General features: G+C 39.0%; 2 protein-coding genes across 3 annotated transcripts in view; one reads left to right on the top strand and one right to left on the bottom strand.

The window, feature by feature from the left end:
* The first annotated feature begins 4,477 nt into the window (after positions 1-4,477).
* Positions 4,478-18,124, top strand: LOC144650914 (protein XRP2-like). 2 transcript variants are annotated; one of them, XM_078510716.1, is made up of 10 exons: positions 4,478-5,071; positions 5,706-5,823; positions 7,486-7,577; positions 7,668-7,724; positions 7,825-7,940; positions 11,484-11,587; positions 13,412-13,540; positions 14,926-15,003; positions 16,304-16,403; positions 17,170-18,124. In XM_078510716.1, exons 1-10 carry the CDS (start codon positions 5,022-5,024, stop codon positions 17,340-17,342), a joined length of 1,017 nt encoding a protein of 338 aa, XP_078366842.1. In that variant the 5' UTR covers positions 4,478-5,021; the 3' UTR covers positions 17,343-18,124. The 2 variants fall into 2 exon arrangements, with proteins under 2 accessions (XP_078366842.1, XP_078366841.1); XM_078510715.1 differs by having other exon boundaries at positions 4,478-5,589.
* The window catches only part of LOC144650905 (uncharacterized), a 152,466-nt gene continuing 144,696 nt past the window's right edge, over positions 10,426-18,195 (bottom strand). The window contains exon 6 of the transcript XR_013570221.1: positions 10,426-10,452. The gene's annotated coding sequence lies outside the window, so the exon portion shown is untranslated. The remainder of the gene's footprint in view (positions 10,453-18,195) is intronic.

Genomic DNA, 18,195 nt, shown 5'->3' with positions numbered 1-18,195 from the left:
TTTTGAAAATGTAGAGAATGAAACTCTAAACAAACGAGTGGAAAAAGGCAGAAGAGGAACTTGGTAAAAGTGTCGAAGACCAAGTCATCACAATTTACAGTACGTACCTTGCAAGCATGGCTTCAACAGAGCGATAAATATAACCGGATTTTTTGCTGAATTTGGGTACGGTAAATACCTAATCGTACCTTTTTGGTACGCTTCGGCTGCATATCAGGCTCGTTTGGTCTCGCCATAGGTATTTTGACTCGACTGCGTCTCGCCAAAATACGAACCATGGCTCGACCAAACTCGCCTGATATGCAGCCGAAGCGTACCAAAAAGGTACGATTAGGTATAAAAACTAGCCATGGTATATTGCAATTCCTGATTTTTGATTGGTTTACAGGCCATGGTGGACCACAAATATGATTGGCCGTGTACGCGTCCGCGAGAACAGCCGGGGAGCTCAAATATCAGAAATATTGTAATTTTTTGGGTGTTTTGCATGTTCCTTACAATTATTGCACTCGTGCTCGTTGGATATGAGATAGATTTAGCCAACTCGGCGCTGCGCGCTATCTGTCATCCCTTATTCAACGCGCGCTCATGGAATCATTTAAATAGAAATGTTCAAAACTCAAGTAGAACCACTTGCCGTTTGTCGAGTGGTGTTACTGCAAAGTCGGACAGATACAGTACAATAGCACGGAAAACTTACCGGCGAATTATAAAGATGGAAATTAGCGCGAAATCGCGCGACAGCTCTTTTTTTTTACATTTGATGGCGATTGAAAAAAATTCGTCCTTAATGTTCCAGTTTACTTTTCAAAACTCGCAGTTTTTAGACATTTACCTTGCGTTGCGTGACAGGTTACGTCATTTTCATTGTCTACTCTCTACTCTCATCTACCATAACTTTCGACCAATGACCGCGCGAAAATTTTCTCAACTATCGTATATAAAACTGATTTCTGGCAATTTTAAAAGAAACAAGAAGCTACTTAGTAGCTCGAAACCGGGTGGTTAATGTTTTTAAACATTAACCACCCGGTTAAAACCACTCTTTTAGCTAACAAGAAAGCCTAAGGCTTTTAGACGTATACCCAGTAGCATTTTATTTCCTTTTGTCGCTGTTCAACAAGAAGTGTGTTATGTTGAAGCGTGACATGCGATATACGATACTCGACCGTCAGTATTTTAAAGGTCAAAGGCACTTTGATCACTTTTGAAGACTTTGAAGGTGGATATATCAGAGCTGTTTTCGTTTTACTTTGAAAACTCATAAAATATAACGTGACTCTTTCATTTATATCTCGTACTGGTCATTTCTAACTTAGCAACAATTCTATTTTGCACTGTGGTCTAAGCGATGATTTATTGTTAAGTTAAACACATGGAAAACGCGTATAACGCATGTAATTTTAAACCCTCAAGTGGCAAGTAAAAAACATTTCCTCCATCCCATTCCCCTTCCCCCATTGAGGCAATTTCAGGTGGGTGATGAAAGATGACCAGTTTTAAGCCAATCAACATTCGTGACCTTCAATGCCCTACCGCCAAAAAAAAAAAAAAAACGCCGGGTAGATTATGAACCGGGGGGCACCAGACTCCACCCGGTTAAAGAGGAAGCCAGAGGAAGAGAATTACACATGTACATTAATGACAACCTTTGACTCCACCTTAATCCGGATCCAATATCAAGGATATAGCCCAGAGGGGTTCCTGATTTCCTAGAAATACCGGATACTGTATTTGCGGTTGATACACGGTTTTTCTACGAAAGCAATAAAACCTTTGCTTGCTAAAAAGTCATCTCGAGTTGTAACTGGAATTATATAGTACGTTTTTTAGTTAACAAAGTACAGATTAAAATTTCCATAATGAATTTCGTACAAGTAATTCTGCTTAAAAAAATCACTGGCGTCACGTAGATATCAGGGTCGTAACCAGGTATATTTTTTCATCGCTGATCCCAAATTTTAGCTCTAAATTTTGATTCCTGATCCCCAAAATGTGGCAACATTTGATCCCTGATTCCATTCTGATCCCATCTGATTGGCCGATCCGGATCCCATGACTTGTGACCCGGGATCCCGGGTCCATGATTCCGATCCCGAGGCTGTGATCCCGATCCCAAGGCTGTGATCCCTGATCCCATCTACCTGGTTACGACCCTGAGATATTGCATGGTGTGTACCCAATAAAACATTTATAAAGTAAAACAAGAATACCTCTCCGATCCTTTTATATATGAGATCTTATATATTTATTATCAGGCAAAAATTATACTTTGATCGGAAGCTCCATGAACTAGTAGTTGTCATGGCCTTCCATTTCTCTTTGATACAAGATTGTCACAAATGTTTGGCCTTTCGTTGTTGCAGGTCACTGAACAAGAAAGAAATGTATACTCTCACATGGAAACTCTGTAAATGAGTTTCAGTCGCACTTATCTGTTTTAAATTCTTATACACCGTTAAACGATTAATAAGATATCCCATGCTATCAGTCTATAGAAGTGTAATATATAAAAGCTTCTGCTATTTCCTGGAGTACTTACATGTTGCCAAAATTCGAGTTTACCGAAAACCAAATAAACATAAACAGGAGCGACAAAAATTTCCTCCAACACATGCGTTTTTATGCTTTTCCTTTGGCTTACACTGTAAAATGTAAAGTCTCATTGATCCGGGCGCTTTTCTTTTCCTCGTTAAGTTTCTGTGCGGCCGACCCGCTACGACTAAAAAGGTTGGAAGCAACTTCGGAAAATATATGGCTCCCCCAGTTCTCGCTCGTTTATCAAGACGCAAAAATTCCGCAAATGAAATATACTTACAGCATAACTATAGTAAAACTTGCAATAAAAAGCTTACAATTTAACAGTCGTTTACAATAATTCTTATTCCGGCGTCTATTAAATAGTGACTTATCTCGGAGCGTCTGGAGATACTCGATCATACGCTCAGGTTTGCCAGCGCATCACTAATATCTGCCTCCTGTAACGGGAAATACGTATAGCGTTGGCAAGTGAGGGCAACGTCGACAGTGTACTGTTTATTTCTTGGTTCTATGGGAAGTGCTATTAAATTTAACATGGGCCACGTATTGACGGGTTTCATTGAAGATCAGCATCTTCATCGACTCGTATCGCTTTTGACCAACTTCGTCGAGGTCTTCTTTATAATCGTGGTAGTTAAAAAGGCAGTCGAACGCTCCTCGGATCCGTTGAAGTTTATTTGAAAGTCCAGGTAATTCATCTTTGAGATTAGTCACCATTTTTTCTCTTTTTTTAGCCTTGGCTGTTCGTGTAAATTCGTACACCCGGGCTTTGTTGTCGAAGACGATCAGATTAGGTGTGTGGACGGCACACTCACCCAAGAATTCAACACGATCATCTTTTAGTCCTTTTTTTAAATAACTCCGGTTGGTTGAGTAGTCAACATTGTCCTGCCTTGAGGTTAAGATACTGATTGCCATGCTTCAGATAATCGTCTTTTTTACTGCCACGTCTTTGACTCGACTGGTACTGGCTGTTTCCTTCGCGAGCTAAAATGGGGATGGGGACGAGAGGACGTGTTTGACCGTGTTTGTGTTTGGGGAAGTGAGACGGGAGGACGCGTGTTTGGGGACGTCGCGGGATGGGAGGGCGTGTGTTTGGGGATGCGGGACGTGGGACGCGTGAGGACCAGCTCCTGGTGGGGACCCAGGATTGAGATCGGGGAATGTGAAGCTACTAACAAAATGTAAAACTTTAACAAATGATGCTGCGACGTGTTATTTGTCGCATTATATTTAGAGTTTGAAGCACTCACCACCCTCCCCCAACTCATAAAAAAAAAAAAAAAAAAAGCAATAAAAAAATTTTCCTTCTATATTTATCCATCAGCCATTTATTTCTCCATTTTTATTTACACTTCCAGTGATCTCATCCATTTATTTTAGCGGCTGAAGTTTGAGTGGAATAGCGGGTGTTCGATTGATCCGTAAGCTCCCGTATGTCAAGAGAAAGTAAGGGGCCGAAAAACAAAATAGCAAAATTAATTGTTACGTACCTTCAACCTTTATATTTGAAACTATTCAGAATACTGATAATAAAAACCAATCTAGAAAAACAAACAAATTATCGCCACCATCAGGATTTGAACCAACGACCGGGGCACGCAGTGAACTTCTGTAGAACTCCTCTCTACCAACTGAGCTATGGTAACTTTGTACAGAACAGGTCTACAGTCGAACCTCTCCTTACGGTCACCCCTCTAATATGGACACCTCTCTATTACGGACAATTTCCGATGTCCCGACAAAATTCTGTCATAAATTCTTTAAAAAAAACCTCTTTAATACGGACCCTCTCTAATACGGACAACGGACACTTAATCTTGGCCACAGGAGCATATTCATACAAACGTAACCTCTTTATTACGAACACTCCGGTGATCAGGTGATGATGGTTTATTGTCCGCGAACAGGGAAGGAGAAAAGATTCCGCAAAGCGTTTAACATTTGACCCCCTGTGTTCTTCTTACGAGCAAAGCCTAAATAGCGCGTCTGTGCATAATTTAGTATCGATAACATCCGATTATAAATATCAACACGTTTTTAACTGACAAACTTTAAATAAAATATCGAAGTGAGAGCTTAGTATGCTCTTAATTTATTTATTTTTGAGAAAATGAGCGAAAGAAGGCAGTGTAAGAAAATCAGTGAAGTTTTTTTCAACTTGCTGAATTGCTGCTCATGCATGATGTTGGTGATTTGCAAGTCTAATTATAAAGCATTTCAGGTTGAAATTCTGCCCTGCACGACACCAGACGAGATATTTTAAGACTGAACACAGCATTTGAAGCAATAATTACTCTTTAATGTCTTCGGGATTATTGAAAAAGGATTCTTGAAAACTACTTAACTGAGAAACGAAATTTCGTCGGTTCGGATCGGCGCCCTGGTTGGGTTCCAAAAGCTGCGTTCATAGCAAACGTCATGCAGTAAATTTCTCGTGATTGAATAGGGAGAGATGTGGCGTACTGTCTTATTGCACAATGTCGCACAGTTTTAGTTGTTTGACATGGACGCGCAGCCGGCGCCGATGGTAAGTTGAAATCTATTCGCTGAATACTAGTTAGAGACGAGTGGGATCACTACACGTACACGCGCGAATTGAGGCTGCGCGACTGCCGGAAACTGAGAATAGAAACTACTCTGCTGTTACAATCTTGAGTGAGTCCTGTTGATAAAAGAGCCAGGGATGTAAGACAAAACCCCTTGAACTTTCCTTGTTCAGCGAGAATACTCGTAAGGTGAATGCCCCTGAGACGTTTTCTTGCAACTCGCAAAAGTCCCGCGAGTTTGCCCGCGAGTACTCGCGTGTATTTTGCGAGGATTGCGAGTGGCGTCACGAGTTCCCTGGCAACGCCTCTTGGCTTGGTTCCCAAGCTGTCTTCTGCTCCTTCAAGAGTTGACCGCCTTGTTATCATTTAACTCGATTGAGCTTCATCGCACTGAACGGACTAGAAGACTTGCGAAACCTGTGAATAACATGGGCTGTTTAGGATCAAAAGAGGACAAGGATTCTAAAGAAGAACCAAACGAACAACCAACTTTTAGTTGGCAAGTAGTGGACTGTATAATCTAAAATGCATAAGGACTTGATCGATCAGTTATACGGAAGCCATGGAACATCGCCTGTAAATTCTAATTTCAAGATCCATTTTGTTATTATTTAGGGACAAAAGACCTCGCTTAGATCCGAAAGACTACACCATTGGCGATCTGAAGGGCGAAACTGTAGCGAAATTGCCGGGAGAATTAAACGGACAACAATTCATCATTCAAAACAATAAGGTAAGAAGCTGTATATGAACTCCTAAGAAAGTTAATCTTAATATTCTAATTCAGAATCGAAGTAATTAAGTTTATGAAACTCGACGTATCTCCAGTTAAGCTTAAATTTATTTGCAAGCTTACTTCTATGAAATTACAGTATTCACAGTAGACGGAATATCGTATAAAAAATAAAAAAAAAGCTGCAGATGCAAAGAGCTAGAAGTCGACTGTCGACTTGACCTGTCCATCTGTCTGCAGCTGGTCAGTGGCTATACACCTGGACCGGCTGATGTTTTAAATCCGGTAAAAACTAATCTAGGATTGAAAGCAAACCAAAGATTTAAGCTTATTTGGTACGAAAAAATGTTTTTCACTGTTCATACTGTTTTGCAGAGTTTGAGATTAAACAAAGTCAAAATTGAAGGACAGAAAATGTAAACAAAAATCTGAACAATTTTGCTTAACTGCAAAATCACTTGCAACTTATTTACATCTTATCAAAAGCAATAGTCAGCATGCAAAAAAGGTCCTGTCCACTAGCCCAGGGCTAGTGCATTTTCCAGTCAGGCTAATTGATTGTATCCATCACTTGCTCGATGGGCAAGTAACAGTGGAGTTTTTCATTGGCAGATAAAGTAAGGCCTTTGGGCTAGTACAAAATTGTTTCTAAACAAAAACCTCACTGAAAAAGATACAGGACTGACAGAATCCTGGATTAGCTAAAAAATTGTTCCTTCAACAGCCAGGTTTCAGGGGGCTGTAGAGTTGGGGGGAGGGGGGAGGGGGGTTGGAAAAGGATACTCAGGGATAAAAGTAATTGCTGGTTTTCACTGTCACGCAATCAAAAAATTAATTCGAAAGCATTCAACTACAGCAGCTATGAATTTCAAATATTATAGACGATAAATAGATAAACAATTTCTCCAAGTTTCAGGTCTGTGCAGTGTACCGTTCGCGAGTTATTTGCCGAACCTTTCCACGCAAATTTATAAAGCTTAGTATGGAGATGCCATAACTGTGTCCTTCCGAGGGACACAAATATGGCCGCCGTGATGTCAGAGAAACCATCTGGAACTCAATTCTGTTTACAACAGTGGCAATCTATGGCTCATGAGCTAGTACAGTTTCACATAAACACCACTTATTATATCTGAAATGTTCAATCTGCTGAAAATGGAAAGAAAAGGCCTTTTTTCAAACAAAACAGCTTTGTCACGGCACTCAGCTTGATGTCACATACGACGGAGAACTCAAACATTCAAAGTGCTCTGTTTAAAAAACGAATGACACTATCGATCTGGAAATGACAACGAAAATTTAGTAGGCCTAGTGAATTTTGATTTCAGAATTTTATGACGTAACATGAAAACCAAGAATAGGTTTGTGTGATGAATTTTTTTGTGTGTGTTGGGAGTGGGGGGGGGGGGGGGATAAAAAATTGGCAATTTTTCTCTTTTGCAGCATCAAATATTTTTGCTGATATGTTTTTTTTTGGGATCCATAATAATTTTTTACTTGATGCCTACATACATGTAACATTGTATGTTTGTTCTCCTTTTTTTGAGGGATAGTTTACACCTGCATTTTTTTAACTCTTAACTGTTACAACCTTTCATCCATACAGGAATAATCATTTATTTAATACATGTATAGTAATAGTTTTCTTGATTGTGGTTACAGGATTGCAGTATTTTTATTCTGGATCATACAGATTCTGTAACAGTCGATGACTGTATTAACTGTCAGATAGTGATTGGACCATGTGGAGGCAGGCAAGTAGTTATGTGATTACTGCATTCATACATTATGCTTTTAGTAAATTTATTGCATTTCTTGTTTGACGTTTTGTTTGTTATTTGCAGTGTATTTTTTAGAGACTGCCAAGACTGTAAAGTTGTGGTAGCATGTCAACAGTTTCGGTGAGTGTTCATAGCTGTGCCTAGTGCCTAGTAATTGTTGTAATAAGATTTTTTTATGGTTTTTCATATCCATGGACTTCTTGTATCCTTTATTCTTCAGAACTCGAGACTGTAAGAAAATGGATTTTTTCCTATGTTGTGCTACTCAACCTATCATTGAGTCCTCAAGTGGAATGAAGTTTGCCTGTTATCAGTTCTTTTATCCTGAACTAGAAGGTGAAACATTATTTGAATGTCATTTTTTTCTTTTTTTTTACAGTGTAGATTAGGGCTGCAACGATACACCGGTGCACCGGTGAATCGTAATATTTTTGGTCAAGATATGAATATCGGTATTTGAACAAAATATCACAGTAGCGTAAAACAATAGAATATTCTTCATCAGCATTCAGAAATTACTAATTTTAATGACTTTTTACCCAAGTCAAAGCTCTCAATAGCGATTTATTAAGCTGAGGGACAAGAAAGTTTCATTCTGCTTCACTTCCGATCACTTATCCTTTAAAGATGCGACAAGTAGTTGTCAACTGACACAGCCTTGTGTGCCAGCAAGCAAAAACAAGTAGTTTATGATAACTTCACTTTGCAAATAAGTTTTTGCTGATGAGAAAGTGGAAAAAAACTGAGTTACCAACAGAATTTAGTAAAATTATGCACTTGTCAGTTGTATGTAATGTTGTATCGTATCGTTGCATTTGTATCGTGGTACATATCGTATTGTGAAAAATGTATCGTTGCAGCCCTAGTGTAGATTTATTAAGGGAGTGGTCATTATTTATGGGGAGGAGAGGGGGGGGGGGGGTTGATGAATGGGTGATTAGGTGACCTCAAAATGGGGGTGTCATCAACCCGTATCAGGAAATGAGGTGTCGAAAAGTTAAAATGACATTCTGTCAATTAGCTAAAAACGTTCTCCAATTTCTCGCGCGAGGTCATAGGTCTGCGCCGCATGATTTCCTGTTTGTAGAGTTTGACACATCTAACTCAGTAATGAATTTTGCTACATGTTTAGCTAGTGCGGTTTGTTTTGGCTCATTTCTATTTGCAAGATATCTCAAAATGTTTACTTTGGAAGGGCAGGGTCTGAAGTTTATCAGTGAAAATTTTGATGATTACTTGCATTTACGTGATGCCGGGCCCTGTTAATTAATATTGTTGCAAGATGTATTATGTATTGTTTCTTATCACAGATGACAAATTTATCTTTGTCCGGCTTCTCCAGAGACTGTTATGGCTTTACATTGAGAAAGCGAAAAGTTTTAGAGACACTCTGTGTTGTAAAAGTTCTTGCATTAATTTGATCGAGCTCTATGTCTTTTGAGATTGATGATGTTTAGGTTTTACCTCCCGTGTTCGTGTTTGTTGTGTTCATTCTCGCACCGCATGATTCAAATTTAGATTTCATATCTCGCACGCGCAAGCCTGTTGCCTGTTTTATGTGTTGTATATGCCACTATATGGTTCATTTCTGCCGAAAATCCAATCTGTTTCAGCTGCTCAACTTGTTCCTGCATCACTGAAACCAAAGGAGAGACCACTACAAAGGAACATAATTCGGATTTCATCGCAGTTATCATGGAAAGAGCTGAAAGGTTAAACTTTTCCCGAATCTGGTTGGCAAAATAGAGAAAACATCTTTTCCACGAGCTTGGTTTACAAGGCAAGGTGTTTGAATATCTGGAAAATCTCTAAGACAACCTTCTAAATGGAACACATTTCGGCTTCCCCGAAATCACGTGCGCGGACTGCAATCGCTATCTTTCTGACTGACACTTGTTCCGAGGTGTTGACATTACTGTCAAAATTAACCAATCAGAGGGTATCTAGCAGCTCCTGCTATACCGGCAGAGGGTCGTTAAAGAAATTTTTACAGGCTCTCCCGCCCTCGCTCGCCTTCTTCCCAGCTCGTCTTTTCCGCGCTCACCCGCTTTTTACGCTCTTCCCCACAAACCATCAGGTGGTTGTCAACTAATTTACCAACTTTTTTTTAGCCCTCCATCAGTTTTTTTTGCCCCCCCCCCCCCTGCCCCCCACCCATTCACCAACCCCCTCCCCATATATAATGACCATTCCCTTACTATAATCTATTTATATATAATATCTCAAGATAATTAGACATAAATCAGTTTTGTTTAATGTGGGTAGCACATTATCTTGAGCTTTGGGACTTTTAGGACCACAGGTTTGTAAATTGCAAACCTGTTGCCTTTGGATACCCTAGACTCGAAAAGATTATGTGAATTAGAATTTATTTAATATATATATTTATTCTTTGAGGAAAAAAAAATGACTTGAGCCTTGCAGTGCTTTTGCCACCTTTATCCTTATTTTTATTTTCTCCTGCAGTCTACCAACTTGAAATACCGGTAGGCAGGGTAGCTACATGTATAAAGTTCAGTAAACTCCAAAGCCTTTCAGTTAGCTACACTATGTACATGTATACATGTGCATGCTGCTTATGAGCTGAATCTTTTAATTTTTGCCAACGAGTCAGGCCTTCTGGAAGACCAGAAGGCCTGACGAGGCGGCAGATCATAGAGCCGTGAGAAGATATGTATGTGCGAAAAAAATCTCACTTGTAAACGCTTCAAAATGTCGAGTAATGTAAGTAATGTAATGTAAGATAGATCGTGACGACACAATCTGTTCAGCACGTGCACACTTTGTTGTAGTTTGGCCAATCAGCGCGCTACTAATTTCTTCAGCATGTGCATGATTCATTGGCAAACTAAAATTCCCAGACAAGATGCGTCTCAGATAACAAAGAGGTTTCAAATCTGTTCGCTTCAAAAAGACAAAATTCCCGAACTAGAGGTTGAAATACGAAAGAAACTTGAATTAAACTTTGTTTAGAAAATTTTTAATTTCATTTAAGATGAAGGCAAGAAATGCATTTCAAAGCTTCAAGATTTCCAGAGCTTCGAAAATTTCGAAGTCATACAAATTTGCATGCGTAATTAAGTTAGGTCTGGCTAAGTAAACAACACGGATTTTATCGATCAGAAGAGAGTTTTATTTCGTTTCTTGAATTTATAAAATAAATTCCCTATACTATATTTTTTCCTGGATTGTCCGGCGTTTTTTTCCTCGGGAAACAGGGCCTTTAAATTTTCTAAAAGCTGGTTGCCCGAACGCAATTTGCAGTGTCTCAACAACAACAATTTAACGTGACATTTGAGACATCACGCATTGCGCGTGATGAATTATTCTCGGAATAATAAAATAAACTTGTTCCATCTTTGGCCTCAAACTTGTCCGAACAGGCTTTTACCTTTTAAAACCTCAAATTTTTTTAATACTTATGTGCTGAATGGATTTAACTGCAGTGTGGAAAGTTTGAAATGCTTTGTTTTGGCAAATCTTTGTAAAAGTTTGCTTTTTGTTTCGTAATTTATTTTTCGTGTTCAGTGGCTCATAGCCACTTTGATTAAGACTTATAGGACTTTAAAACAGCGGAAACCACTCCAAAATAGCGGCATCGGACAACAATGGCTTGAAACTCTCAAATAGCATGAAGTTTACAAGATTTCTCACTAAATCTTCACTACTTTGGTTTTATTTTAGAACTTTTCCCTCATTTAGCCTTCATAAAATCGCATTTTATTCCATAAACATTCAAGCTTTTCAAAGAAAACGCGCGATGTTTATTGATCGACCAAAAAAAGCGTCCCGTTGTACTCGTTGGCATTTCTACCGATAGGTATCACTAGTTTATACATTGTAAGTGTCCATGACCTCACAGTTATTTTACATTTGCAGGTCAATTTGAGGCAGCAAAACTCAGTGTGTATAACAACAATTGGAGTAACATTCATGACTTTACACCAGCTGCTGGAGAAAAAACATGGAATTTATTACCGGAGGTAATTACCTAAAGAACAAACAGTTGTACATGTGCATGTTTTTAATTGGCCAGGGATAAAAATGTTTAACAGGCAAGGCCAGGGGATGAATCTGGACAGACGTCTGTGGTGTACTGGATATGTGCCAAACATTCTCTCAGTCTGCAAAATGCATGATGCAACCATGGATTCAAAGAGTGACGTCTTTACTCCAGTTTTTGGGTTTATGTTGAATAAGGGAATAAAATGACTTTTTGAGGGAATATTGTTTATTTGCGCCCGCGTACTGCCATTTGTGGCCCGAGCGCGAAGCGCAAGGGCCACAAATGACACTACAAGGGAGCAAATAAACAATATTCCCGAAAAAAGTCATTTTATTGTCATTATTGTCAATAAACAAGGTCAAATAACGTCCAGATAGGTAACACATTCAGTTTAATGAAGTTAGCATCATGATTTTCAATTCAAATAACACAAGTACTTCGTCGCAATGAAAATTATACACGATGCTACTGAGGTTTATATGTCTTAATGTGTAGTAGTAGTCTAAAAGAGCTAGCTGCAGTGTCTCTGAAAATAATGAGCAATGGGTTGATTCATGGATAAAATACTTTACAAACTTACATTTTCCGATTGAACTTCGGCAATTAAGTGAACAAATTTTCTTTTCTCGCAAGACAACAAGGAGTTGCTCTCTTTGTCTCTTTGCCTTGTGCATTTACTTCTTAATCCGATTTTTTTGCTGTATTTTGTCTCATTTACAACAAATAGACTTTGATTCTTCCTACCGAACACAATTCGCTTCGCGAAAAACTGTTCGAGACTCTTGCTGTACGCGTACGCACCCGAATGGTTTTCCCGCGTCAGCGACGCTGATTGGTTAAAGTTAATCAGATGATGAACCGAGAACCAATCAGCTGCAGGGCCGTTAATGCATTGACAGCCCGCTAGGAGTCATTTGCGGCCCACAAAGCGCGTGTTTTCAATAGGGCGGTTTTCAATTTGGCCGCGTGTATTGATAATAATGTAGTTTCAAATTTGTATTTTTGTTTAAATTTTTTATTTAACAGCCAAGCTGTAAAATCTGGATTTGTTGTGAATCTTGGCCCCATTTTAGAGAGAACAGGAGTGCAGTTTGTAGTATAGTGCTAAGCTCTATTAAGTTTGTAACATTAGTGTAGCAGTTGCTATAATTGATTTTCGAGCTAGGGGTGGGTTGTTGTTCCTGTTGATTGTTCTACTTTTCTCTCAAATGGTACTACACTGTATTAGCCATTCACATAAGACGCTGTAAGACCAATTCCCTTTATATGGAACACTTACTCCCTTAAACTCTTACATCCTCAATGGCAGTCAATCACTGACTTTTCAAAACCTTGTATGTCAAATTCAAGTTACAGCTGTAGCCGGTTATGAGAGGGAAACACTGATTCTCTCAGAAGTATTTGATTTAAAACCAACTTCTTTTAGGCGAAGATGAAGAAAATGTATAAAAAACTGCAGATACCTATAGGTAGATAAAGTCTGCACTGAGCCTGGTTTCTGTAGCATTAGGTAACTATGAGTACTTCTACTACCCCCCCCCCCCTGTTTGGGATGCTAGTCCATCAAAAGGCTACCCCCAGCATTAAATTTGCCAGTACCCATTTATACACCTGGTTGCATGGGGATAGGGAATTTGAGAGTTAAGTGTCTTGACCAAGCACACCACAGAGTTACCTCGGCCAGGGCTCAAAACCAGACTTCTCAATTCGTAGTCCAGTGCACTAACCATTAAGCTATGTCTCCCAAAAGTACCTATAGGGGAAGAACTTAAATGGCTAATGCTGGTCTTTAAATCTACAGGCTGCATCGACACATATCTATGATTATGTACAAACACCAGAGCAACTCAACAGCAGGAACATTTCAACTGCAGACAACATGAGTGTTATTCCACTAACACTTGGTACAAGAAGAAAAGAGTTTGATGAAGTAAGCTTTTGATGAAACATGCTAAGCTCTTGCTTTATCTACACCATAATCTGTGTTCCGTCAGAGCACATTTCTAGTGTAATGTTTTAAAGTTAAACTGCACAGTGGGTAGTCGTCAGGGGCGTTGCCAGCTAGGTTTTTTTTTTTTTTTTTTTTTTTTTGGGGGGGGGGGGGGAGGGTAGGTCCACTGGGGAGGGTTTTAAAATTAAGACCATAAACTTTCTCCTTCCGAGTTTTTGGTGATTCTGTGTGTATTTCGACAGCTCCTAATTTCTAACATGAAATAACAAAAATTGGACCAATTTTCTCTCGTTCGTAAATATACACCATTTTCTTTAACAGCACATTTCGCTGTGCGTTTGCCTATCACCTGACTAACCGAGAAGGTTCAACAGTTTGCACTTGCTAGATGATAGACTTTCTCAAAGTCCGTTTCCGGATGACAGAGCCTTGATCTCAACAGGAGTGGAGAGTTGCGAGATGTATTATGCTAAGATATGTTAAAAGTGCATCACCTTGATTTTTTGTCTGCTGTAAATAAGAGTAAGCTGACAAATTTGTAGGCCTGAGCATACGGGCCTATAGGCTAGCCATGCCCCTATTTGTCAATAACAAGCCCTGTACCAACTACAACAACTACATTACTGCCCGAAACTATTTACCCATAAGCACGCAAAGTCCCGTGGTGAGAACGCAGTATCGATCTGCAGTTTGACCGAGGTAAAACCGCAGCAAATGGGGGGGGGGGGGGGACTAAGTACTTTTGGGGGGTACTGAACAACGACAGGAGAAATTGACATGCGGGAAAACTAAAAGGGAAACAAAGAAAGAAAATAAAACAATGTAAAAATGGTAGCAAGTGCAAGAAAGTCCCGCAACTGCAAGTTAAGTTTTGAATTTTGTTGGCCAAGAAAGTTTCCCAGGTTTTCGAATCTGGCCTGGTACCATGTGTGGGTTGAGTTTGTCGTTGGTTCTTGTCCTTGCTCCAAAGGGTTTTTCTCCGGGTTCTCTGGTTTTTCACCCTCCACAAAATCCAACACTTCCAAATTCCAATTTGACTTGGATAGAGGACCCGCAAGAAAACCAGCTACGGCTGATGTGGCTTCCTCTCTAAAACATTGTATTTGCGTCAGAGGCGTTGTTTTGAGCGTATTACCCCCCTTTCCCCCCATTTTCCTAATTTATATTCTTCCATCCATTCGCACGGCTGTTCACAAAAAGCCTTTCATCCACTTGGGCAAAACAGAAAGCCACAAAAGTTGTTTTTAAGATAAATTTAAAGCAGCCTACATGTAAATCCACTATGGAACATTCTTTTACTTGACTCAGTTGACATGTATGTTTAATTCTTTACTGTCACGTGTTTGTTTTTCTTTCTGTTTCAGTCTTGCCTGGTGGTGTTTTTTCAGGACACAGACATCAAAAGAAACGTTAAGAAATTGATATATGAACAAGAACATCAGGTTCGTCCTTTATTCTCCCTACAGACTGCTGAACATTTCTTTTACAGTTATAAAAAGACTAGTCAAAACATAAGAACCTTTAGATCGGAGTACAAGATACGATATGATCCTTTACTTATACTCTAAAGTTGAGGCATGTTAGGCCTCTAGCTCTGCAGCTAGTGAATTGAGTTACAAGTACAAGGGTAGAGCAGATTTTAATTGAGTGTCGTAAAACCAAAACCTAAGTTATTACTCTGGCCAATCACAAAGAACACAGACAATCCAGTGAACCAATCAAAACTCGAAGCAAATACATGTAGCTGGCACGAAGCGCGGGAAAACGTGCGCGAGCGAGTCATGATTGGTTTTGGTTTTACTTCTGATTGGCTAAGAAAGTGGCGCGAAATTTTTAAACCAATCGCTAAGCGTAGTGATCGTAAAACCAAAGCAAACGCAATTTAATTTCGACACTCAAGTGAAAACCGCTCTAAAACAGCTAAAAAACTACGGGATTGAGTACCAGTACGACTTTTTAAGCCAAGAGGTTACATGTACATGTATACTTTTGATTATCATATCTCACACCAATCTCGTACCAATTTTCTCCTCTTTAACTGATCTTAACTGTTTAGCAACAGGAGAGAGTGAGGGCTCTGGGAACGTAACTAGATTGAAATTTAAAAGTCGTGCTCATACTCGATCTCGTATTCGTACTGCGATTTGAAGGTCACTAGTATAGTTACCTGTGCGACAAAATGTAGCAGGCGAGGTTGTACACCTAATCTTGACATTTTGAGTCCGTTTTCTTTTACTTTGCTTTTTGGATTGCGAATCGCTTCGACACTAAATGGCTTGGGGAACTTTTATACTAAAGATAGATGACTTTATATATCCACGGTTGTTCCTCTCAGCAAAAATCTATGAACAAATATAAGAATTAAAACTACCGGCCGCGGTGTTATGATATAAAAGTGAATCACAAGAAAAATGACCCAAACTATACTAACTACCTACCTATTCAAATAAAAACAAAGAAACAAAAAGGTACTGCTTTTCAGGGATGCCGTGTCTCAAATCCGAAATTCCTTAGCCTAGTCTTAAATTCATTTAATGTTTTTTATGCTCTTATATCAGCTGGAAGGCTATTCCACAACTTAGCGCCGTTACGTTGTACTCTTTGCACTGCTCTTTAACTAACCACGGGCCTGGAAGAGGGTAATGCTCACTATGGCCTTTCCACAGTCATCGTTTAAAAAAGCTTATAATTATATAGGTATCAACTGCAGTACCGAACTGCTATTGTTTTTCTTTCTTGTAGAGAAAGCATGTACTAGTCCAAACCAAGGAAATTAAAATGAAACCAGAAGATGTAGCAAGAATATTTGGATCGGAAGACTATAAAATTGCAGCAGACAGAGGTTTGTTACTTCCTGTGATAAGCGCGGAATAAGCTCGCGCACGCAATCATCCCTCTTACACTGTTTTCGAACGCAAGAGCCCTCCAACTCGCACGCACGCAGCCCTTCTTCTCACGCCAGAATGGCGATTTCTATTTACCATTTGCGCTTGCCTTGTAGACTACAGTGTGGCGACGTAAACCTAAAACTGTATTTGCACACATGAAATAAATTATGTTGGATTTTTTTTTCTTGGCAGAGTTCAAAACACCGAGGTAGACAACTACCAATTTTAAACCAACCACTAAGTCAGCTCAAGAATAAGATTTTTACTCCTTTTTTTAGATAATAACTTTTAGTTTGAGATATTTTAGTAGTATTCTTTGGATAAACATTGTAGCTTAGCTTTTTTAAGTTTTCAACTTACAATTCGATTGTTAATTAGGTTTAACTAGATTTTAAATTAGATTATTGTTTATAGTACATTTTTTACTTTTGGTACATTCAGAAGAGGGACACAAATTTATTCGTTGAAAAACTATTACGTGTCACTCTCGTTAAATAAAGCTTTGATTGATTGATTGAAGCGAAGCAATCATTATGCAAAACCAAAGCAAACGCGGATTACTTTCGACTACCATGATATGAACTCTTTATACAAAACCATTACTTTCCTTATAAAAACACCTGTATCGTGTTCTTTCTGTCAGTATAAACCTTTCGTCGTAATTATGTCCTTTTACGCTGGGGATTAAAAGCAACTTTACTTTTCTTTTTGTTCCCTTAGGTCCAGTCATTGGTTTGGAGTTCAATGGCAATAACTGTGTCCAAAGTACTAATGAAGCTGTCAATGATACTTGTAGCAATTCGCTTTCCAATATTTACGTTTCACCCAGTCCAGAAAAAGCGTCACAAGATATAGACTCGTTTTACAATTTTGTCGACATGTCCATGAATTAGACGCGGAGTGCATAAAGTAGCTTTAATTTCTGTATATTACAAAGTTGAATGCTATTAGAGTCATTCCTAACACACCTATCAAAAAACAAAGAGAAAAATCTGCCGGCAGAAGTAAGTTTTATGCATGAAGTAATATCATAATAAGTTCGAAAAAAAGTGGCGGATGTTTAACTTCGCCTCATCCAGAGTCTCTCTCTCCTCGACGACAAGGGAGGGAAAGAAAAGGGGACCTGGGAACAATGTTAGCTAAAGAGAGCTACGTCATCAGTATGAATTTTTTTGTTTCGAATCTCAGACGGGGGTGGGGGAAGGATGGTGGTATGAGCGCGCGAAGAGGAACGTTTTCTCGCTGACGTTAACGAGATTCGCACAGATGTAAATTCTTTTTTCACTGCCTGCCCGATTCAGTAATAGAAATAGACCAGTTATCCGTTAAACTGAGGAAAAATACACAAGTAGCACCTTGGTAAAAGGGGAGTAAGTAACACTTAAGGTTGGAAACATTTCCGTCAGTAATGTAAATAATAATTTATGTAAGACAAATTTACTGAAAGACTTATTCATCGACGGGATGAATTATTCATTTATGACCCTCTTTGTCGCTAACATCAGATTCTCGCAGAGAAACGGGAAAATTTCATATAATAAAGTACTATGAAAACACCAGATTACAATGTAAAACGAGTTAGTTGATTTTGTTAAAGAATTTTATTTTTTAAATTTACATTTAGTTCGCCCAACTAAAGCAATACACTCATGTGCAAAATAAGTATGACAAACTGTTCAAGCAAATGGCAATTTACAGTAGAACTTTAAATTAAACGATTTTTTTCATTGACTTCTCATTTTAATT

This window comes from Oculina patagonica, chromosome 4 (genome assembly GCF_052425735.1).
Source record: "Oculina patagonica isolate OP01 chromosome 4, crgOcupat, whole genome shotgun sequence".
In the NCBI taxonomy this organism is placed as follows: Eukaryota; Metazoa; Cnidaria; class Anthozoa; order Scleractinia; family Oculinidae; genus Oculina; species Oculina patagonica.
The sequence above is the reverse complement of the archived record's forward strand: the minus strand, read 5'-3'. Positions and strand labels throughout refer to the sequence as shown.